The sequence below is a fragment of the Capricornis sumatraensis genome, chromosome 1, assembly GCF_032405125.1.
Source record: "Capricornis sumatraensis isolate serow.1 chromosome 1, serow.2, whole genome shotgun sequence".
NCBI classification, from domain to species: domain Eukaryota; kingdom Metazoa; phylum Chordata; class Mammalia; order Artiodactyla; family Bovidae; genus Capricornis; species Capricornis sumatraensis.
In genome coordinates, this window is record NC_091069.1 from 156,938,293 (window position 1) to 156,964,061 (window position 25,769).

The 25,769-nt window shown below is 37.2% G+C and overlaps 1 protein-coding gene across 2 annotated transcripts in view; it reads right to left on the reverse strand.

Moving 5' to 3' along the window:
• The window catches only part of CBLB (Cbl proto-oncogene B), a 218,480-nt gene that overhangs the window by 19,129 nt on the left and 173,582 nt on the right, over positions 1–25,769 (reverse strand). Inside the window, exons 13-17 of one of the 2 annotated variants that reach the window (XM_068990103.1) lie at positions 21,913–22,007; positions 7,226–7,372; positions 3,333–3,430; positions 3,088–3,219; positions 242–382 (exon numbers count right to left, since the gene is read on the reverse strand). In XM_068990103.1, the coding sequence (XP_068846204.1) occupies positions 242–382; positions 3,088–3,219; positions 3,333–3,430; positions 7,226–7,372; positions 21,913–22,007 (613 nt within the window). The remainder of the gene's footprint in view (positions 1–241; positions 383–3,087; positions 3,220–3,332; positions 3,431–7,225; positions 7,373–21,912; positions 22,008–25,769) is intronic. The other variant, XM_068990168.1, reaches the window with a different exon arrangement.

The window sequence follows — 25,769 nt, forward strand, 5'->3', positions numbered from 1 at the left end:
TCTGTAGCATACAGCAACATTTCTAAATTCTGTGATTCCTTTTTGCTTTCCTCATTTTAAAAAATTCTTTTGGCAATAAACCAAACAACTGACAGACAAACCCACCCAACTGCTATTTCCCCCCCCAGGATTTTTCAGCTTGAGAGCTAGAAATCAGTGAATTACTAATGCTTATTTGACAGTATGATCTTAGAAATTCTTTTGCTTCAAGTGAAAGGTTTGCTTGGGTTTTCTCTCCTACCTGAAGGAAGGAGGAAAAGGTCCTGTCCTGAGGATGGTCGGCTGCCAGAGCCAGGAGGTTTCGAATGTTCGATGAGACTGTGCCTTGCGGGAGGTGGGGGAGGTGGGAGGGACGGAGGCAGAGCATCAAAAGCATCTTCGCCTACATTTAAAGAAAGGTCAGTATCAGCAGCAGAACTTCAGGCAAAACTAACAATTTTCTCTTACCACTTATAATGAACTTCACCTGCAGTGTTTATACAGCAGTTGACCGACTTTGACAATGGGAGCTGATTATTTTGTGGGGAGTGTCTGGAGAGAAGTACAGACACACAAGCACACATGGGTACATGCAGACTTTTTCTCTCAGGCCTTTCTGTTAAAAAGTTGTATGGCAGGGTATGAAACAGCCTATTATTCATCTGTAACCTTTGTAATATTAAGACATTGGAGGTTTGAACTAAATATTATAAGATCAACATCATCAAAACAGAATTTCTGTGTAACAGTAAGAGTTCCCAGTCTAACTGGAAGATCACAACATGCACACACATTTAATGTCATAGAATAATTTAAATTATCTTGTAAAGTTTGCTCTACTGGATTTTAATTCATTTAAACTAATGCTCCCCATATATTTCATTGTCAAAATATACAGAAAATGTACCTGCAGTACAGGAATACCATCTTTTTCTACTTACCAGATATCTCTAGAGAGACAGTTAAATATAGAACTAACTCTTGTGGTGGTCCCAAAGCTAGTTACTTATATTTGCATAGTTCCCACCTTTTGTAACTATAAAATATTGCAGCAGATTTTTATGTCTACTTATGTTTCACCTGCCACATCTTACTATCTCCTATTCATATTTTTCCTCATCTTGATTGTTTAAAAAATAAAATTGCAGTATATGTATTTCTGTAAGAAATCGCAAATACTTGCGAATGGAACGGAGTATAAATATCCACATATTCTAGTAATAAATATTCTTCTGTGTTTAATGGTCTCACCACTCATACAGCTTGCTTTGGGAAAAATATTCCGAATATGTTCTCTAATGATTATTAGAGAAACTTTTCTAATGTAAAATATATGAAAGTGCAGGAGAGAGAGCTTAGTTCTCAGTATCATTTGAACTTTTAGCTATCTTCCACACTCTTATTTATTCAAATCCTTTATCTGCCCCGCCTGTTATTTTCCCCACCCTGATATTCCTGTATACCATGCTAGGCACATGGATAATGTGAAGATCAAAATCGTAAGGCCTTGAGCTGAGGAGCTTAGATTCCGCAGAGAGTTCTAAAAAAACTTCACAAATGATTCAGAGGTGAAAGTCCCATAGGTCACTCAGAGAGAGAAAGAGACGCCTTGTAAGAGGGAAGAGGAAGGTAGAAAGTGGCATTCATCAAGGTGTTACCAAGAACAGGAAGGTCTGGGATATCAGGGGCTCAAAAACATTTGTTCATCAAATACACTCTGAAGAATGGCAATCCACTCCAGTATTTTTGCCTGGAGAATCCCATGGACAGAGGATCCTGGCAGGCTACAATCCAGGGGATCGCAAAGAGTCAGACACAACTGAGTGACTTTACAGCAAATACAAAGATGGTATCTTCTAGGTTGAGTGAATAGTATAAATAAAATATGAGATGTACATGAAGAGCCGAAGGATGAGTTATATGTTGCTGGATGGCAAAAACCAACATAACACTGTAAAGCAATTACCTTCCAATTAAAAATAATTTTAAAATGAAGGTTGGAATGTTTCTCTGCATTGTCCGATATGGCAGTAACCATCTACATACAGATATTTAAATAAACTAAAATTCAGTTCTACAGTCATACAGATAGATCTTTTATGTTACCACATAAAGTTCTATAGGACAATGCTGATCTAGTCATAAAGACTTGGGTAACAGGTAAAAAACCAGCATAGGGGAAGAAGCAGAAGAAAAGAAAAAGACTGTAGGTAAAGAAGGAAGTTGGGAGGCCCTTGTAATCCATGTAGGTGACAGTAAAGCTCTGAACTGCAGAAAGAATAGGAGCAGGACATTCAACTGTGTAACTAAAATACCAGATGATGGTGTCTTTGGGGGAAAAAAAATGGAAAAGTTCATTTCCAGTAGCCTAATAATTAAGCTCACAAAAGAACCTTCATCATACATTATTTTATGTTATGGTGACACATTATTGTGAAGCTTTAACTTCCAAAAGTTGTCTTCCTCTAAAAATAGGGTGAGAAGCTTCCTACCTAAAATTAATGAAATAGACACCTGCACCAGACAACTTTTATATACATATACACCTGTGTGTACCTTCACACACACACACACACATACATTAAGTGTACTTCATAGCAAAATTTGAAACAAATTGAGATTATTTCTAGCTGCAATGATTATAAGAGAGAATTTGTTTTTGGCTCTCTGCAATAAAAGACATAATGCCCCATAATGTAATTAGCTAAGTGGAAATGGGTCATTATATACTGAAAGAAAAAGTAAATACACATTCAGTAAGAACTGTACTGCAAGAGAATCTCAGAAGAATACTCCAAATCCATAAGAAGCACAAGCACCTGAAGGAATGAACAGTGCCCTCATAAGATTTTTTACATGAAGAGACAACTTGATAAAACCCTGACCAATGCCAGCTACTTACACCACTGTTTCAATCATCTAAGTGGAATAATGGTCACATGAACTTGAGAGTCACCATCACCTGGCGATTCTAATCTGGATTCTAATTCAGACAATTTCAGAATCCAACAAGTCTGCATTGCAATGAACCCTGAATTCTGATAATTCAGATGTTAATTGAAAGAGATGGCAGAGTGGCTTGTTTGAAATTGTTTTAAAGGTTTCAACCTAATGGAGGGATGAGAAGATCATAATCAGAGGGCGTCCTGTTGAGTGAAGAACCATGCTTTGGATTGTCCCGAGTTGGAGGCCTGGCAGGTGGCAATGGCACTGGATCAGAGGCTGAATCAAAAACATCTCCTAGAGGATAACACAAAATCTTAATGTATCTTGAGTACAACAATGGCATGGAATTTTGCCTTTAAATTCTGACCGTTAAGATGTAGAATACAAAGAGAATGTTTTATACATACCCTTTAAATATATGCCTAACTCAGGGATGTTTGATTTCTTCATCTCTGAGGATGTGCCATGTGTCCCATTCAATATACAGTGACCGTTATCACAAGATCTAGAGCAGAAATCAAAGGACAAAAATCGTTAAGGGTCATTGCTTTCCATTTAAAAGTCATTTGGGGGTGGAGATGATGGGAACCAGCAACCTTGCTCATATGATAAAGTTGGAAAACAAATATAATTAATTTACTTTTCTGGAAAAAGTGCAGGTATGTTATCTACATACTATTACTAAATATTTTTACAAAGCAGAAGTAAATATTCCATAGAAGACAATCTTTTCTTTTTTTTTTAAAGTGAAACCAACAATTAGAAGGGGCACAAAACTGTTCATACCCTAAACACACTTGTGGAACTAACATATCATTTTGAAAGATTTCCATATTACCTTATCAAGTTTTTGAAGAAAAAAAATGTAATATGCAGGCAAAAATATGTAAAAGTCCCAGTGACTTTATTATTGATTAGTGATACTTAACAGTGTATTTATGTTTCTATAATTTAAGCTTTCCTTATAGAAAACTGGAACCTATCAAGGAAGGAAAGAAACTGAAAGTCGTTCAGTTGTGTCCGACTTTTTGTGACCCCCATGGACTATACAGTCCATGAAATTCTCCAGGCCAGAATGCTGGAGTGGGTAGCCTTTCCTTTCTCCAGGGGATCTTCCCAATCCAGGGATCGAACCAAGGTCTCCCGCATTGCGGGCAGATTCTTTACCAGCTGAGCCACCAGGGAAGCTCAAGAATACTAGAATGGGTAGCCTATCCCTTCTCCAGTGGATCTTCCCGACCCAGGAATCAAACTGGGGTCTCCTGCCTTGCAGGCGGATTCTTTACCAACTAAGCTATCAGGGAATTATCAAGGAAGGAGAATTATTAAATATTCAGAAAGTCCATGAAAATTCAGATAGGCATTTTCAAAGAACTAGAGCCTGGGGCATAATTTCACCATTGCCATGAACAAAACTCTGGTATTTCTCTCAAGTAAGTAGAAAAATGACTTTAGCAAAGGCCTTGGGTACACAACAAATATTTTAATCTGGGTGTGTCTAAAAGGACAATACTTACTAAACAGGTATTTTTGTTGTTGGCTTTAATGCTTCAGAATCAAAGTGAACACAATAGATAAGTCCAAGGCATAGGAACAGAAGCAGAGACTTATTTTGTCTTCAGAATATAACTGTGCAGCAGACTATCTGCTCACTCTGCTCACAAAGAGCTATAGAAAGCAGAGTTTATATTTTACTTTTCCTCAATTTGCTCTGAATTCGTGGGGCAAAGTAAAAGTACATATATAATGGAGAAGATATTGGACATTTGAATAGTTATTGCAAAGTGCTTCATCTGAAATTCACTTCCTTTCTCTCTGGTGGCCACATCTCTTTAAGGGGACAGAGATGGTTCATTTAAAAATAGTTATCATGTATTTTCATAAAATGATGGATTTTTACTGAAACTGAATTATTCATCTACAGTTTAACATTTTCTATATATTGACAATTTACTTCTCCTGATATTCCAAAGAGAGGAAAAATGCAGAAAGAAAGAACTTGTCTAAGTTTAGAGTGCTTTGTAGAGGACCTAAGAAGATACTTCATCCATCAGCTCTCAAGAATAATCAAATAAAAAATTCACTCCAATTAAATTTAGGGATTATCAACATTTATTACTTCTCTATAAATGTAGAAAGATGGTAATGGTGGCCATAAATCAAATTTATTTCAGGATTTCAGACGCCTGTCACCAAAAGTCTCATCCAATACGATGTGACAATTAAAATTTAAAGTCAATTACACCCCTTACTTACCCAGTGATGGGAAAAAGTGAGATCCCAAGGAGATCAAAAACAAAATCTCATCTTATTTCAGTTTTTAAAATTACTACAAATTTTTAAGAGCCAAGGGAACTGAAAATTTTAACAGTGGATATTTGATGTTAAGGAATAACTTTTTTCTCTAATAAGAGCAATGGACATTTTGCTCTTCTAACATAATAAATTATTATCTTTCAGTTATTTCTCTGTCTTCTCAATGATACTGTTTTACCAATAAATGCCCTAAAGGCCAGCAATCTGCAAAAGAACACTTTGGTTTTCACTGTGAAATGTGAAAGTGTTAGTCGCTCAGTCACGTCCTACTCTTTGTGATCCCAAGGACTGTTGACCGCCAGGCTCCTCTGTCCATGGGATTCTCCAGGCAAGAATACTGGCATGGGTGGCCATCCCCTTTCTCCAGGGGATCTTCCCAACCCAGGATCTTCTGAGCTCAGACGATAAAGAATCTGCCTGTAATGTGGAAGACCTGAATTTGCTCCCTGAGTTGGGAAGAATCCCTGGAGGAGGGAACAACAACCCACTCCAATATTCTTTCCTGGAGAATCCCATGGACAGGGGAGCCTGGCAGGCAACAGTCCACGGGGTCACAAAAGACATGACTGAGCGAATAACACTTTGAAATATGAAGCGCTGGACGGCTAAGTGTTAATAACCCTGGTTAATAATTGTGTAGAGTGCTGAATTGTGATAATTCTAACCATGAAATTCATTAAGGCAGATCTCTGCTTTAAATGGAAATTTACTTCTCTTTTCCCAAATATTATAGTACAATACTTGAAGAAAGGCATCAAAAGATTTTTTTTAGTTATTTCTTCTGGAAAGAAAGGAACACTCCACTCATAAAACACTCTGTTGACTGACTTGACCTCAAAAAGAAGTGGCATACTAAGTAAAGATGACATAGATGACTGAAGTGTTCAACAGCTCTCCTATTCCTCAGTCAATAAAGAGATACTGCAAGGCAAGAAGGCTGGGACATGAGCAGCAGCTGAGCCCCTCTTCCACATACACCAGGCAGAGCTCCAGGGATGTAATTATGCAAAGAAAACTGGAGCTCAGGAAAGAAGTCTGAAACTGAGATTTGACTTCTTGAGTACTAAATATATTTGGAGAAGGAAATGGCTACCCACTCCAGTATTCTTCCCTGGAATATCCCACGGATAGAGGAGCCTGGCAGGCTATAGCCCATGGGGTCACAAATAGTCAGACATGACTGAGCATTCACTGAATGTTAATAAGTCAGATGTAAAAAAAAAAAGGCAAAGTATTACTAGATTATGATTTACTAATTCAATTATACAAATGCAGAATCATAAAGACAATCTAATATTTCGATACACACCACCCATTTTTAATAACAAAGACTGAGGCTGTCTCCATAGGAGGAAGAATAAACAGCTGACAAGAAGAAAAGAAAGCCAAACACGATTCCTCACATGCTTGTTTAATCCAAGGGAAAGTAAAATAGTACCTGGTAAAAACAGTTACGTGAAATACTTTGTTTCTATTCTTTGAGATCTGAAGTAGGTAGCACATCAAAAAGGAAAATATGTTATACTAGTCCTTATATCATGAAGAAAAATTCTAAGGAAGGTTGGTATAATAACTTAGTTTCTAAATAGTAGCTTTTCTTCATGAGATATGTGCTTAGAAGTGATAAAAAGCATTGAAAATAGCTTACTTTTGAAAATCCATGAATTAATCACCACTATATGTAACCTACAGCGAAGTTTTACTAGAGTATAATTTGTTTTTTGTGGAGGGGGGGCAACAAATTATTCCATCAGACTTATTAATCAACTAATTTAGTAAGACGGCTTCCTAGTTAAATGGAAATCTGCATCTTTTTGTTTTCTCTGAAAGTCATGGAGAAAAACAGTATTATAGGTGGAAGAGGTTTTGAGCAAGAAATAAAAGGTTTTTCAGTAGACAGATGTGATTCAGTTTAAAAATAAATACCACAGATGATAATGCTTATCCAGATGTGAGGTGACCAAAAAATGGACCATATTCTTACCTAGGAGGAGGTTTTACATTATGACAATGAGATGGTTGTGAACTCAAGGAAACAGGATGGGATGAAGGAATCTTGTATTCATCGTCATCTTCCTCTACCGGATCTCTTGTTTTCTCTGAAAGGGAATTCGCTAATGGACCAGTACACCTACCAGAGTGGGAAAAAAAATCCAGTCTAGTTTTAGCATAATAATTTAGGACAGGCAACTCTGATGTGACCTATTTAAATCAAAGAATCTATGTTGTCACTTGGGTTCATTTTTTAATTACAGGGTAACATCCTAAGGGCTATTCTTACACTAAATACAAATGAAAAGGATTTTTAATCTTTTGTTGAGACCTTATTGATGAAATAAAAGCATTTTCATACTTCTAACTTCAAAATGGCACAATAAGAGAAACCAGTAACCTATCAAATAAAATGAAAAAGTCCTAGAGTTGTAAGTGAAGGCATAAAATTATTTACATCAAAGTTAGTAAAATATTAACATTTTGTTCCAACTTAAATTTGTAAATTATGATGATGATATATATGCATGGATGGTTGTTTTATACATTAAGTATTTATAGGTCAACTTTCAGTCTCCTGTATTACGTACAGTCAAAAAAAATCCAATTTCACTAATGAAACAGTTCTTTCTCCTGCGAAGTTACAATTCAGATTGTTAATTTTTGCCCCAACAACAACTAAGATCTAAAAATGACTGGGACAGTTAGAAGTAGATAATAAAAGAACTTAAGTCTTTAAGTGGAGTCCATTGTTTTCATGGTGCAAATTTCCTGGCTATATAAAAAAGAATGAAAATATGCAAAGCAATTCCTAAAAAGAAATTTTTTCAAGCATTTTACTTTCATATGAGTAAATAAACAAAGTCAATTAACAAGCCCAGAAAAAAGTACTTTTTTTTTTAACAGTTATTGTTAATGGAGTTTACTCTAAACCCTTGCTGACACCACTGAAAAACACCAAAGTAGAAACATAGAAACCTACTGTAACCAACTTTAGGACAACCAACCAATTTGCAAGACACTGGAGGTACACATGGATCCAAAACATTCCATCCAATCATGAACCTCAAGATAATTTCTTTCTTTTTCTTTTTTTTTTTAATCTTTGTGACTGCAATTTTGCAACACCTTCTGTAGAGGGAGCAAGAGGCCTTTGGTATATGACCCATTAAGACAAATAATTTTTTCATTTTTATTTCTCCTTACTAGTTTGAATGAAAACAACTTTAAGACTTTTTCTCCCTGCCAATTACAAGAAGACATTCTGAAAAACCTAAAGGTTCTCAAATTTCAGCCATATATCAGAGTCTCCAGGAGGTTCAGCGATGAATTTTCAAGTCTATTTTTGCCCATCTTCGAAGACTTTTTCAATACTGATTTTTGAATTCTTGTTTGTTTGAGCGACCGTGGAGTTCAAAGTGACAGCTCAGGGTGAAGTCAAAGCACAGTGATGCGGTGACAGGACTCCACTGTCGCCAGCCAGAGCACAGGCTAACATACCTGTAACCTACGGGTCACACCTACCACGGTGTAACCTAGACAGATGTACATCCCGAATGAGGGCCACTGAGTACACGGACTGTGAAATGGTGGTCTGATGGGAATCAGAGCAGGGATTTCAAGCATTAAGGTTTCACAAATTCTTATAAACATGGATATAAATTTAGCTAACACAATGGCCAGAAAGGGTTCTGTTAGCAGAAGAAATGAAAAAAACAAACATACTTTCTATGTCCTAACATACTTTCATGAACAATGAATTTTTTTTCCCTAGGAAACCGAGGCATATATTGTATAAAAGAAAAAGATTTGTTGACCAAATATTCCAAACTCATTATTGTCAAGAATGTTCTATCTGCTTGTTCCAGCTTAATTCTAAAGATTTAAGAGTTTTCAAAGAAGCAGTGTACTATCACATAAGAAAGGACAATTTTTGAGATCAAATCTGGATGTTTGATTTTCTCTTCAATGATAATTTAATTAAGGTAGTTCCCCCCCTCCCACTGTTTAGCTGCAAATCAATAGATGGAGTATCCTGAAGAAAATGCAAAAGCAAAGGGCATCTAATATTTTACTGCTAAAACTTACTGTGGAGTGAAGTATTTCAGACACTCAGTTGGGTCTGACTCTTTGTGATCCCATGGACTATATAGTCCATGGAATTCTCTAGGCCAGAATACTGGGGTGGGTAGGTAGCCTTTCCCTTCTCCAGGGGATCTTCCCATCCCAGGGATCGAACCCAGGTCTCCCACACTGCAGGCAGATTCTTTACCAGCTGAGCTATCCTGCTGATGCTGCTGCTGAGTCACTTCAGTCGTGTCCGACTCTGTGCGACCCCCTAGACGGCAGCCCACCAGGCTCCCCCGTCCCTGGGATTCTCCAGGCAAGAACACTGGAGTGGGGTGCCATTTCCTTCTCCAATGTATGAAAGTGAAAAGTGAAAGTGAAGTTGCTCAGTCGTGTCCAACTCTTCACAACCCCATGGACTGCAGCCCACCAGGCTCCTCCATTCATGGGATTTTCCAGGCAAGAGTACTGGAGTGGGGTGCCATCACCTTAATTAGCTTAAATGTACTTTAAGGAAAGTCTTTGGCATTTGCTTCGTATCTAAATCTAAAAAAAGGCCTAGATATCCTGATATCCCACTTATCACCATCTTAATAAAGTTCTAAATAGACTTTATTTCTCTTCTTTATTGTATTTTTAATGCAGACTTTTTATATCAGTGTAATATTCTAGTTAAAAATAAGCCAATATATAAGAATACTATTCCAGTGCATTTTATTCAGTATTACGTAAATTTTTATACAAAATTGATCTTAGTTCTGAAGGGAAAAATAAAAGCAATTGCTATCACTTAAAAAAAGGAATGTAAACTGTGAACTTGGGGTGATTATGTGTAAATGCAGGTTCACCATTTTTAATGAAGTTATCACTATACTTTGGCCACCTCATGCGAAGAGTTGACTCATTGGAAAAGACCCTGATGCTGGGAGGGATTGGGGGCAGGAGGAGAAGGGGATGACAGAGGATGAGATGGCTGGACGGCATCACCGGCTCGATGCACATGAGTTTGGGTGAACTCCGGGAGTTGGCGATGGACAGGGAGGCCTGGCGCACTGCGATTCATGGGGTCGCAGAGTCGGACACGACTGAGCGACTGAACTGACTGGCCACTGTGACGAAGGTCATTGAAAATGAAGATGGGGAGGCATGTGTAGGGGCTTCCCTGGTGGTTCAGACAGTAAAAGAATCTCACTGCAGTGCAGGAGACCCACGTTCTACCCCTGGGTCGGGAAGGTCCCTTGGAGAAGGGAATGGCTACCCACTCCAGTATTCTTGCCTGGAGAATCCCATTGACAGATAAGCCTGGCAGGCTATAGTCCATAGGATCGCAAAGAGTCGGACACAACTGTGTGACTAACACTTTGAGGCATGTGTGGGGGCTATACAGAAAATATCTGTACCTTCTCCTGAATATTGCTGTGAATCAAAACGGCTCTAAAAAATAAAGTGTTAATAAAAGAATCCAAAAAAGAACAGATATATGTATATATAACTGAATTAGTCTGTTCACCTGAAAATAACACATCACTACAAATCAATTATACTCCAATAAAATTAAAATATTAATAAAATAAGAAAGGTATGAACAGATAATTTTCATATAAAATTTGTAAATTTGTCTATAAAGTTTTATTGTATATAAAATACCACAAAAGAAATCTCAATTTATGAAAATTACTACACTATTTGTAATTATTTTTGGAATTTTGTGTGTTTTTTTGCCTTCAAAAACTCATTCAAAATATAGGTTCAGCTTTACTTGCGATCAGGTAAGTGGTAAAATTAAGTTTAAGAACTTTTGTTAACTATCATGTATGTTTACTTCTGGTAATAGAGAAAATAATTTATGTGACATGGGGAAAGGTTCACTCATTGATTTAGCTTATGGGAAATTTTTAGGATACCAAAGGAATAAAATAGAGCAATTTTATTTGGCTGGTTCCAAGTTAAAGCTGCCAGGTAAACCATCCTTCCATTTATAGCCAGTACTTCATTCCCTTTATATTATCATCATACATTCACAGAGTGCTCTGCACTGTGGCTGTCATTTCTGAGTTAATACACTGGTAATGCACAAAGACACATAGTACTGAAGATACACAGCCATCCTTCCCACAGCCTACACCTCTCGTTAAATTCAGCGTGTGCTATTTAAACCTTTAGTGAAAAATACATCCACTTTCTGCATGTGCACACTTGAAACAGAACAATAATATATTTTCTAATGCTTTTCTTAGTGATTTTTGCATTTTGAACTGAAGGCTCACAGATATACTCCTCTACAGCCTTCAACATTCCTGATTTCACAGGTATATAATCAGAGGGGTGACCGTCTGCATAGCCCTTTGGCTTTACCTATATAACTTATACCTCAAACATCACCCTTACTAAGTACTTTTTCCCCTTTATTTGAGCAGTTCCTGATACCTTGATTAGTTCAACAGTTTTTCCAGAACCAAAGCAAAGTAGGAACATCCATCTTTACGGTTTATAGATGAACCTCCTGTGACGTTGCCCCACAAAACAGTAACTTTCTTTGAATTTTAGTATTTTCTATTATGTGTATTTAGTAAATGTTCATTCACTGACACTGTGTTTTCTATATAGTAATCTATGTCTTCCTTTTTTTTCTGTCTTAATTGCAAAATGCTTAAGGCTAGACCCTGAGTCAACCAAGATCTGGCGGGTTGTGTCCCACAGAGCACTCACGGCTTTCAGACAAAAAGGAGAGGCTGTTAGAGACATACATGGCCAAACTGTTACAGGAAAGAAAGCTATTTTTAGCATCCTTTTATAATGTAGAAAATGTTTGAAATATATTATTTTGCTTATTTTCTACATGTAACAAGCTTTAAATAATCTATGAAGGTAAGGTTTTAAAAAATATGTTTTATTAACGTTGAATATTCAGAGCCTGGGATATACGTTAGTCCAGAGGTCTTATACTAATTATCCTGGTCCTAACAGAGAAAACACCCAACTCAGAGAAATCACAGCCCAGCAAAGTGGTAACACATAATCCAGATGTATTTGATATGAGGATTACATGTGTGCCACCTGTAAGCCATTTCCCCAGCATCTCAGAGTGTGCTCTATAAACATACATACTATTTTGAGGATTCCTTTCATGACATCAAGAAGAATCAGGGTGGTATATTATTAGGCCAAATGTAAGCCTTAAGTATAAACACTTTCACTAACTTTCTTTTAAGCTGGAGAAACAAATTTTAAATTAATTTTTAAGTTAACTTATCCAGGCTCAATATTCATTCCTAACACTTCAAGGGGACTGTTTTAGAAATCAAGAACGATAAATGTTCAGAAAACTTTCTTTTTGAGAATCTAATCTTCCAATAACATGTTGAACATTAAAAACTTCACAATGACATTAAAAGTATCACTACTTATAATTGCCAATAACTAGAGATGGCTGGATGGCATCACTGACTCGATCGATGCATATGAGTTTGGGTAAACTCCGGGAGTTGGTGATGGACAGGGAGGCCTGGTGTGCTGCGATTCATGGGGTCGCAGAGTCAGACACGACTGAGCGACTGAACTGAACTGAGACAACTCAAATGTCCCTCAGTAGAGGGATGGATAAACCACACTGTGTTTTACAATGGAATACCTACTCTGGACAATAAAAAAGAAACAAACTATTGATACGCTTGACAGCTTGGATGAATGTCAGATTCCCTGTGCTAAGTAGAAAGAAGCCAAACTCAAAAGAGACTGTAACTAACTAACTGTATGATTCTATTTATATGACCTTCTGGAAGAAGCAAAACTAGATGGACACAAATCAGATTGATAATTTCCCAGGGGTGGGTAATGGAAGAAATTGACACAGGGCCTGGGGGATTATTTTGGAGTGAGGAACTGTTCTGAACTGTGGTGGTGAACACATGACTCAGAATTTGCCAAAACTCACAAGACTGTACACTAATAAAGCAGAGTGAATTTTACTGTAGAAAATTATGCTTTAACAACTGGAAAATTTTCATTTAAAGTTCATAAATTCACTTTAACTCATTTAAGATATTGCAGATAGGCATCTTTCACAAATATGCTTAATATCCCTAGTGGCTTTCAAATTACTTATCTAATTCTATTTGCACCTACAGAGAAATGTTGACGGAAACAAGAAATGTTCGAATGTGGTGGAATACGTCAAGATGCCTGTGCTTAATGTGAAAATAAAAATCTCATTCTAACCACATGCCTTTTCTATGAACGATCAATATATTCATGGGTAAATGGAGAATATATGATAAACTATGCCTCTGTGGGACAAAAAAAAAGACAGTATGAGGAATATAGTTTAGATTGTATATTTAAATAGAATGTAGTGGCTCACATTTCTGTCTAAGGCTTCTAATTATTTGTGAGCATAAATCAGTTGTATAGCAAATTATAAATAAATTTGTCAGATTACTGGGAGTAATGTTAATACCAGTTTTCATCTTAGCTTTCACTCAGAGAAAATGAAACATTAGTGAAATTAGTGGCATTCCCACACCCAGATTATAGCCATCCTCCAAATGTCATTTTCCCCTCAAAGGATGAGAGAGATTATAATACTGTATGAATTTAGATATTATAAAACTAAAAGAAAAAGGAGAAAGATAATACCCATAGTGTTTTTTACCTTTTCCATATATTCTCTTTCTGTTGAGACACTTGCAGCCCTCAATTCTTTTCATCACTGTGTCAACAAGTAGGTTTTAGGGATCCATCACAAAACATTAGAAAACATGTTAGGATGGTCAAGTTGCTTTGCAGGAGATTTGAACAAAATTTATAAATCAATAGGAATACGCAGAAAAAATATAGTCTGATTTCAAATACTGAGTTGTATCAGTGAGTCAAAACCAAATACACACGCATTTCTACACAATACATCAATGAGAGAATGCCACAGCAATCATAGTGAACAAACTGAAAAGAAGGACCCAGTGATACCATTCCTTACACATTAGGTCAATTGTAACTTACAAAGAACTGCCATCTTCAATAATAGTGCAACTTTCCATCTACCCAAGGTAAAGCAAACAAAAAAGAAACAACCTAATGCATCGTCTTGACAAATATTGAAAATATTTTTACTTGAAGAAAAGCAGGTTCAAAAATTAACAAGAGAGCATCACTGTTCATTTACTAGGGTAAAGAAAAGAGTAGCTGTTAATTACAACTTGATCTTCCATCTAAAGTTTTCTACCATCTTTTCTTATCTGTAAATCAATGAAATTAATATCTTATCATTAAATATAAACAGGATTAAGGTAAAAGTGACATGCATACTGTCTACACAGATCCTCAAGTGAACAATAACAGAACATGTTTTCCTGCTTTTTTGCTGTTAACTATAAACAATGAAGCCTGGTACGCACCCTATAGAAGATGAAAAATTTCCATCAAGCTTCTTTCCCTTAAGTTTTTAAAAATTACAATGTGATGTTTGCTTTAATAGCTGCTGTGGCATAGTAATTTCTTCTCTTTTTCACTCCCCAGTCAAAACCAAGCAAAACAAAACAAAAATATCCCTTCTCCCATGAATTTGCTTATATATAACATAAAGTTTAAAGCTTTGATAGTATGTCCAACTGTCCCCTCAGGATCACTATTTGGACATGTGTGTGTAATTGGCACCTGAAACTCAACAAATCCTTAAGTCTTAAATTTACCACCTTTGCCCCCTAAGCCACACCTGCTCCTTCTCCAATCTCCCTCCATCTGATAAATGGCACCAACCCATTCACTCAGTTTCTTTAACAAAAAAACCTATACAAGAATCATCCCTGATTTATCATACCTCACAGACATCCAGTTTATTAACAGGTACTGCTGGATCAAAATACAACCCAAGGTGGGCCATGTAACTCCATCAGCATCATTCTGGTCAAAGCCCTGGCCATCTCTTACTGGGTCACCGCATCAGACGACTACACTCTCACTGGTCTCTCTGCTCCCATTTCTGCTGTCCTAAAGACGGTTCACATAGCACCGAGTGAAACTCTTTAAACACACAAACCAGCATCAAGTCCCAACATTGATCAAAGCCCTTAATGGCTCCTGCTGCTTCTAAGTTGCTTCAGTCACGTCCGATCCTAAAACGTATCAAACTAGAGTTCTCTCGCGGCCTTAAAGGCAATATATGATTTAGCTCCTGCCTACTGTACTCAACTTCAGCTCTCCTGTCCCTCTTGCTCTTCTCCAGATATGCCAAAGGGATATACCTGCTTCACTGTTCTGTACTCGAGTTCCAACCCTTTATGCTCTTCACCCTGACAGCCTCAATGCTTGCTGCCTTCTTTCAGGTTTCTGTTCAGTATTACCTTTCCTGATGACCTCAACCAAAATATAAACCTTCCTTATCACTATTTATCTCTTTCCCTGGTTTATTTTTCCTTCCAGCACTTACCACAACCTGACAATATACTATGGTTGTTCGTTTACTTGCTGTTCTCCCTAACTAGAACACAAATTCCAATGAGGATGGGACTTTATCTTATTGACTCTGAATCTCCAGTCAGTACATGCAACTGAAGGAAAACAGAATAGTAAGGCAAAACTTGTATTCTCTATTCATTGAGCTTTTTGAACTGTGGTGTTGGATAAGATTCTTGAGGGTCTCTTGGACTGCAAGGAGATCCAACCAGTCCATCCTAAAGGAGATCAGTCCTGGGTGTTCATTGGAAGGACTGATGTTGAAGCTGAAACTCCAATACTTTTGGTCACTTGGTGCGAAGAGCTGACTCATTTGAAAAGACCCTGATGCTGGGAAAGACTGAGGGCAGGAGGAGAAGGGGGACGGCAGAGGATGAGATGGCTAGGTGGCATCACCGATTCGATGGACGTGAGTTTGAATGAACTCCAGGAGTTGGTGATGACAGGTAGGCCTGGCATGCTGTGGTCCATGGGGTCACAAAGAGTTGGACACGACTGAGCGACTGAACTGAACTGAACTGAAAACATTAGCACCTTATCTGTTTAGAAAAATCTATAACAATGTTCAACACTACCACCTCCCACAACAAAAAACCTTTTTTACAAAACTATGAAGTAATATTAATTCAATTTAATATTGTATATTTAAAAGCTTAGTAAGTCAAAAGTACAAAAGGTCTATTTATAAAAGACAAGAAACAAAAAGAATATTCTTTTAAAAAATGATATTCCTCAGCATTTCAGAACATTATCTTACCTGAAGTAATTATTCCATTAATACCCATAATAATACTTTTGCTTATTGGCCAACATCTTGTTAAACAAATATTTTAAATTGTTTCACTTCAGTTCAGTTCATTTGCTCAGTCATGTCCGACTCTTTGTGACCCCATGAATCGCAGCACGCCAGGCCTCCCTGTCCATCACCATCTCCCGGAGTTCACTCAGACTCATGTCCATCAAGTCCGTGATGCCATCCAGCCATCTCATCCTCTGTCGTCCCCTTCTTCTCCTGCCCCCAATCCCTCCCAGCATCAGAGTCTTTTCCAATGAGTCAACTCTTCACATGAGGTGGCCAAAGTACTGGAGTTTCAGCTTTAGCATCATTCCTTCCAAAGAAATCCCAGGGCTGATCTCCTTCAGAATGGACTGGTTGGATCTCCTTGCAGTCCAAAGGACCCTCAAGAGTCTTCTCCAACACCACAGTTCAAAAGCATCAATTCTTCAGTGCTCAGCCTTCTTCACAGTCCAACTCTCAGGCTTCATTTAATTTTGAAAAATCAAATTATCTCAAGATAAAACCTGACACTACAATGAAAAGAATCTACATAAATTTTTCCTTCTTCCCCTAAATTACAATTACCCACATTCAGTTCAGTTCAATTCAGTCACTCAGTCGTGTCCGACTCTTTGCAACCCCATGAATAGCGGCACGCCAGGCCACCCTGTCCATCGCCAACTCCTGGAGTTCACCCAGTCTCATGTCCATCAAGTCAGTGATGCCATCCAGCCCTCTCATCCTGTCGTCCCCTTCTCCTCCTGCCCCCAATCCCTCCCAGCATCAGAGTCTTTTCCAATGAGTCAACTCTTCGCATGAGGTGGCCAAAGTATTGGAGTTTCGGCCTCAGCATCAGTCCTTCCAATGAACACCCAAGACTGATCTCCTTTAGGATGGACTGGTTGGATCTCCTTGCAGTCCAAGGGACTCGCAAGAGTCTTCTCCAGCACCACAGTTCAAAAGCATCAATTCTTTAGCGCTCAGCTTTCTTCACAGTCCAACTCTCACATCCATACACGACCACTGGAAAAACCATAGCTTTGACCAGACAGACCTTTGTTGGCAAAGTAATGTCTCTGCTTTTCAATATGCTATCTAGGTTGGTCATAACTTTCCTTCCATATTACAAGCATTTATTTAAGAATTTATAGCTAAGTGTCAATCATCTTAAATAGAAACATTTAAGGAAAAAGTAAATAAATCTATACACACTAGTTGGGCTTCCCTTGTAGCTCAGCTGCTATAGAATCTGCCTGCAATGCAGGAGACTCTGGTTCAATCCCTGGCTTGGGAAGATTCCCTGGAGAAGGGATAGGCTACTCACTCCAGTATTTTTGGGCTTCCCTGGTGGCTCAGACAGTAGAGAATCCACCTGCAAGGGAGAAGACCTGGGTTCGATCCCTGGGTTGGGAAGATCCCCTGGAGGAGGACATGGCAACCCACTCCAGTATTCTTGCCTGGGACAGAGGCACCTGGTGGGCCACAGTCCACAGAATTGCAAAGAGTTGGACACAACTGAGCGACTAAGCACACACACACACTAGTAGTTTCAGCTTACTTTTATGAGAATATATTTTAAAAATTAATTATATACTCTAGGTCACCAGATAAATTACACCATAAAATTCACAAAATCATACTGTTTTACAAGAAAGTAAACACTATCACAGAGTAACCTCTTCCATCAATATAATGGGAATCAGAGTAACATCAAATAATTTGACAATTACACTTCAGTAAATATTAATAACAGTATAGATTTAAAAGTAGATATTAGGTGTGGCATTACTGAATTCACCATTAGGGCTTTCAACATGTGGGAGGACTGTCAAAAGTCTGTGTTGGGTAGGTTCTTTACCATCTGAGTCACCAGGGAAGCCCCTATGTTGGGTAGCAGTGTGTTATTTTGCTTTGACCTAATTTTGAGCCATGCACTAAGACACTAAAGTGGAAACAGGGACTTGAATATCCAATATCCTTATATCACTGAGTGACATTTTGCTAAGACCTCAGTTCTATAGTCCTCCAGGGCTCAGAATCTGTACTCATTGTACTCTGGTTATACACTCTAATGAAGCTGAAATAACCAAAAACAAAGCAAGAAAATAAAAAAACCCAGAGTAGTAATCCAATTTACACTGGCTTCAAAAATGGGATACAACCAACTAACTAACTATAAATGGACATTCAAGTTGCCAAGTATGCATCTGTAATTAATACTTTAGATAACTTTCTCTTAGAAAACCACTGCATGGAACCTAAAAAGTTGAAGTTCTAAAGGATTTAATTTTGTTTGGTTGCTAAGTTGTATCTGATTCTTTTGTAACCCCATGGACTGCCAGGCTTCTCTGTCCATGGGATTATCCAAGCAAGAATACTGGAGTGGGTTGCCATTTCCTCCTCCAAGGGATCTTCCTGACCCAGGGATTGAACCTGCGCCTCCTGGATTGCAGGCAGGTTTTTTACCAAGGTACCACGGAAGCCCAAAGGATTTGAGAGATCAGTTAAGATAAACAGATCCCTTCATTTACCAGATAGGAAAAGTGAGGCTCAGAGAAGTTACCTTGTTGAAAGATAGACAAATACTTGATACTGGAGTCATCTCTGGGACTAAGTCTGATACTTGATACTGGAGTCATCTCTGGGACTAAGTCTGATTTTATTAATATTCTAATATTCACCTCAGAATTCCATCCTGGTTTCATAATAAATACAGTGTAGTATAAATAATTAAGAAAAATGCTTATTAAAATATTGACAAAGGACAGCATGAAAGTATCTCTACAATATAATCTAAATCATGTAAAAAAGTCGAAAAAAAGTCAAATGTTAAGACGCTGGGCATTGATTGATATTTGGGGTATGTATATGCTTGAATTTATATATCTGTTTAATATGTTTCTTTCTTTATATATTTTCCATATTTTCTACAATGAATAACTGCTACCCATACATCAGAGTAAATAATAAAATGGAGAGATAAACATGCTATTAAAAGCCAACACTTGAAATGTTAACTATGGTTAATTTGCAGCATGCAAAATAGGAAATTAATTTGCTATTAAGGATGCACTGTTAAAGTATTTTTCTGTTAAATAAAGCAACTACATTGCTTCTGAGGGAAAAAAAAATCAAGAGTAAATGGGACAAATATATATCCACCTACATATACAAAATGAAATGTTAGAAAAATATCAATTAAATGCAGTTTACTATGAACTTGTTGTTCTTTATTTTTAGGAAAAACAAGCACTTCATATTAAATATAAATGAAGCAAATTGTAACCTCTGCCTTTTATCCTATTTGCCAATATGACTTTAATAAACAGAATGCAAAATTTTAATCTCTAATTGTAGCCAGATTTTATGTACTTCATTTTCTGATATTCTCTGAATTATATATACATATATCCAGAGTTCATTTGGGGCTATAATATCATATGTTATTACTGATGTAGAGCCTACTACACAGAATATGTATATTTGCTTCTAACTTCCATGTCTTCTACATATCTGGCAGCTCCAGGAAAACTGGCCACTGGAGGATGGTCCAATTAGCTTAGTTCCCCACTCTCCCCTAAATGATGTCAGTTTCACACTCTGCTTTTCCTCATGGACACTCCTTCCCACCTGTGCCCATCCTCTATGACTCAGTAAATCTCCAACTTCTCTAAAAACATCCTTGACTTACTAAGTCTATACTGGACTCTTCTCCAAGCATATAAAAAAACTAACAAGTTAGATTCGTACAATTTACTGCGTGATGTTCTTTTGTGATTTTATGTATATTAACTTTATTTTAAAGCAGACTGTAAATTTCTTGGGAGCTGGTATGGACTTTCCAGTTGGTGCTAGTGGTAAAGAACCCGCCTGCCAATACAGGAGATGCAGGTTCGATTCCTGGTTCAGGAAGATCCCCTGAAGGAGGAAATGGCAACTCACTCTCATATTCTTGCCTAGAGAATCCCATGGACAGAGGAAACTGGTGGGCTACAGTCCACGGAGTTGCAAAGAGTCAGACACAACTAAAATGACTTAACATGCAGGCATGGTATCTAGTTTATTGTTCTTTTGCATTCAGTGACCAGCAGAAGAAGGACTGAAGATGCTCTAAGATGTTCAATTAGAAATGAGGGACTTGGCAGATAATAGAAGCAACAAAGCATTCTTAGTATACTCACTAAATAACAATTGTTGTAAGGTATTAAAGGAAAGGCAGAGATTACAAGAAAACGTTTTTGCCCTTAAAACGTTATAATCTTTTTAATGTGGAGAAGCACTTTAATATCAGAAAACACTAAAGTTCATAATTAAATGTGTAGAAAATAAACTTGAGGAGGAAGAGGAATGAGATTCAGTCTTTTTATCATCACTATAACAGAAGTCTCAGAAGTTTTCATAAAGATCTTGAGAATCAAGATTCTGAAAGTTTGGTGCATAGGAGGGAACTGTATGGATGCACAAAACCAGAAAAAAATCAAGACAAGGTTAGAGGGCAAGCATTAGGAATTCCCGAACAATACTTTAGTTGAGTAGAATTCTGTGGATCTTACTGATAGCAGGAGAGCACAGAATTAATTAAAAAGGAAAGAAAGAACAATGTTGGGTTTTGAGTAGCAAAGTGATTTGTGGAAAGCAGAATTTAAATTAAATCAGCTATATGAATAACATATACTGGATGGGAGACAAGCAGCTGGATTTAATATAAGGAGGAGGAGAATGGCAATCAGAAGATTTGGTTTTCTCCAGGTTTTATTTGGGTAGACACTATCACTTAACTATCTGATGTGCTTCTTGTGTCCCTATTTTCCAAATGAGACATTTGGTTAAACTAATTTTTCTAGCTTTAAAATCCATTGATGTTAATTCTGAGATCAGGTAGAAGGCTATTTCAGTTGGCCTGTTATAAGCCAAAACTAGTGCAAAGGGGAAGATTAGATGAATATGAAAAACTCAAAAGAACAATCAACAGGGATGGGTGGCTGAATGGATTTGAGAAATGAGAATATTGGAGGAACCAAACATCATTTTATGATGTCAAACTGGGTAGCTGGCATAAATGTGACACTTCTGAGGAAGAGACAGGGGTGGGAAGGAGAGCACTGTGCTACTGGAGCCTCCGTCTGGATGTAGGGAAGACTTAGCTTTTTCTCTGTTGGTTTCTGTGTAATTTCAGAGTGCATATAAGTCTCAAAAATGCTGTCATTATCAGCAAAGAATCAGAAAGGATCTGATTTCTGTTACTTTACTTTAAAAATCCAACTGGTTCATTTTCATTGATGCACTTTTATTCACCCTGTACTTTTCATACTGAGAACCTCAAAACCACTCTGGACAGCAACTTTATGCATGGAAAATTGATCTCCAAATCCAGAAATCCTTACTTGATGCTGGGGAGAAGGGTGGCAGCTGGAGGGGGAGGAGAAAGCCGGGGAGGAACATCATATTCCTCACTTCCCAGGTGACCATTGGAAAAGACCTGAAAGGAAATCAAAGGGTTAGCTTAGAATTTTAACTTCTGGAGGAGCTTAAAACAATAGCAGCTCTCAGACATTCTGTAATTTTGAAAAGAATGTATCGTTTCAGCTTATTCGAACAAGTGGAATATCATATTATTTACTTAGAAGAACCATAGTGATTTTCTGCCACTACCCAAAATACTACCAAGTTATGTGAAAAAAAAAAAACCAGCATGATTCTTAAACATACTGAGGGGAGATGCTATAGTTTCTATAAGTCAGATACAGATTAACTAGATAAATAAGTAGTAAAAGTTTCCAAACATGATGAGTTTTTATTGAAAAGTTAGCACTCTCTGTAAGGATTCAATAAGGGAAAAAAGGAGCACTGGGTGCAATTCTTGTTTCAATTCCTCCCAAATAAATTATATCTCTCTGGGGTTAACAGAACATTTCTAAAGTTCTTGACAAAATAACACAGGAGTATAATCAGAAATGCCTTTGTTCTTTCAAGGTCGAAGCTTCAGCACTACTGGCAATTAGAGATCTGGTCTGACTTTCAAAGAGCAAGCAACTTTAAACATAGTTTTCAGTGTGTGAGCAACACAAACCAAAACTGTTACCTTGCTCATAATATACAACAGCCAGCGTTTAATTACTCAGAATTCAGGAATTCTGATTTCCAGGTTGCTCAGTCACATTATGGGAACTGAACAACTGCTCTTCACTAATCCAACAATGTGAAATTAAAGCAATTTAAAAGAAAAAAAGAAAAGAATAACCTTGAAGAGACAGATTAAATATATTTTAAGATCATTAAGTAATGATTAGGGTTTTATCATGAAGCTCTCTCCCAAACTATTTATTAGTTCCTATATGAATGGTATGGACTAATCTGTGGCAAAAAGGATGTGATGTAACTTGAATAGTTCTAGATAACCCAATGAGTAACCTACCAATTTCTTTCCCCTTGCCTCAATGTTCTAAAATGATGTTGAAGCTTTAGAAGTCAAACAGCCACATTCATCCTTGTCAACTTAAGAAAAGGAACGTGTTTAAAGAATCCATTTGAAATGTATCAATATTTGCAGTTCAAAGCTACACAATATAAATTTTATATCATTCAAGTTTTCACTCTAAAAAAAACACCCTGTGCTAGTTTTTCATTTCTCATCACATTCAATACACTAGAGATGAACTATGTTAAAAATATCAATAAATCTTTAATTTTATCATAGGTTATGACTATGGATGAAACAACAGAACAAGGTAGAGTTTCTTAGATTTTGCTACGACAAGAAATTTCTAAGTTGATATTACTTTTGTACAGATCAGTGAAAAACTTTAAACATTAAAAATCCCTTTAACCAACAAATACATGTATCAAGCCACAAATGCTCATTGTATAATAGGCATATAAAGTCACCCTTAATTGGAGTACTGTGCAATTAATTGTTGCCAGAATGGATACAATTTGATTCCTGCAATCAAAACTCTGTGATGTTTCTGTCATAAATACATTTAAAATTCATTCTGGAAAATGTCACATAGGTTTATATGCAATTATTTGTTTTAACAGGAGCAAGTACCTAATGTATTGTTGACACCTAGTAAAATTTCAACAATTATAAAATAAAAGGGAACTATCAGAATAAAAGTTTCTATTGTATTCCACATTGAGTTTTTTCGGGACAAAGACTGATTTCCTCATTTTATAGGACATTCCTTCAATGCTTTACACATAGTAGAGTGCAAATGAATACTGACTACTTATTAATAGATTATACATATGAGCAAACAGTAAAGGGCCTAAAAATGCAGGTAATAAAGTGATGTTTGCACTTCTGTTTCTCTAAAGTGGCTGGATGGCAAGATTTAATATTATTTCATTCTGAACTCTATGTTCCCACCTGTACCTATTTCATTAGACAAAATCATTTTATTTAAAACTACTGAAAGAGTGCAGTAAGTCACAACTTTTTGAGCTAAAAATAAATATATTAAGTCCTTTGGAAATCTGTAAAGCCTTTTGCAAACAGGAGAAAACAACAACTCCTCATATGTGAAAGCTGACAGTATCAACCGAAGCAGTTTACACAGAAATCTCCTTGATTCAGCCTTCTTTAACTGTCACAAGGAAACTTCTTTCTCTTCTGCCTTCCTAGCTCACTGTCACATATTTACTACAATTCCATTTGTCATGCTTATTAATACTAACTTAAACACCTCCAAATAGAGGAGGTGACAGACTCAAGGGGTCAGATCTGCTAGAGTACATGAAGAACGATGGATGAAGGTAAGTAACACTGTACAGGAGGCAGTGACCAAAACCATCCCCAAGGAAAAGAAATAAAAAAGACAAAATGATTATCTGAGGAGGCCTTACCAATAGCTGAGAAAAGAAGAAAAGCAAAAGGCAAAGGAGAAAGGGAAAGATGATATACCCATCTGAATGCAGATTTCCAAGGAACAGCAAGGAGAGATAAGAAAGCTTTATTAAGAGAATGCAAAGAAATAGAGGAAAACAATAGAATGGGAAAGACTAGGCATCTCTTCAAGAAAACAGGAGACACCAAGGGAACATTTCATGCAAAGACTGGCACAATAAAGGACCTAACAGAAGCAGAAGAGATTTAGAAGAGGTGGCAATACACAGAAGAACTATACAAAAAAGATCTTTATGACCCAGATAACCATGATGGTGTGGTCATTCACCTAGAGCCAGACATTCTAGAGTGTGAAGTCAAGTGGGCCTTAGGAAGTAACACTACGAACAAAGTAGTGGAGGTGATGGAATTCCAGCTGAGCTATTTCAAATCCTAAAAGATGATGCTGTGAAAGTGCTGCACTGAACATGGCAGCAAATTTGGGAAGTGCGGCAGTGGCCACAGGACTGGAAAAGGTCAGTTTTCATTCCAATCCCAAAGAAAGGCAATGGCAAAGAATGCTCAAACTACCGCAAACTTGCATTCATTTCTCATGTTCGCAAGGTAATGCTCAAAATCTTTTCAAGTTAGGCTTCAACAATACACGAACTGAGAACTTCCAGATGTACAAGCCAGATTTAGAAAAAGGCAGAGCAACAGATCAAATTGCCAACATCCACTGGACCATGGAAAAGCAAAAGAATTCCAGAAAAACATCTACTTCTGCTTCATTAACTACACTAAAGCCTTTGACTCTGTGGACCATAACACACTGTGGAAAATTCTTGAAGAGCTGGGAATATTAGACCACCTGAGAAATCTGTACGCAGGTCAAGAAGCAACACTTAGAACATGAACAACACACTGGTTCAAAATTGGGAAAGGAGTACGTCAAGGCTGTTTATTGTCACCTTGCTTACTTAACTGATATGTAGAGTACATCGTGCAAAATACTGTTGACTCACAGCTGAAATCAAGATTGCTGAGAGAAATATCAATAACATCAGATATGCAGATGACACCACCCTTATGGCAAAAAGCGAATAGGAACTAAAGAACCTCTTGATGGAAGTGAAAGAGGAGAATGAAAAAGCTGGCTTAAAACTCAACATTCAAAAAATGAAGATCATGGCATATGGTCTCATCACTTCATGGCAAATAGATGGGGAAACAATGGAAACAGTGACAGACTTTATTTTCTTGAGCTCCAAAATCACTGCAGATGGTGGCTGCAGCCATGAAATTAAAAGACATTTGCTCCCTGGAAGAAAAATTATGACCAACCTAGATAGCGTATTAAAAAAGCAGAGCCATTACTTTGACAACAAAGGTCCATCTAGTCAAAGCCATGGTTTT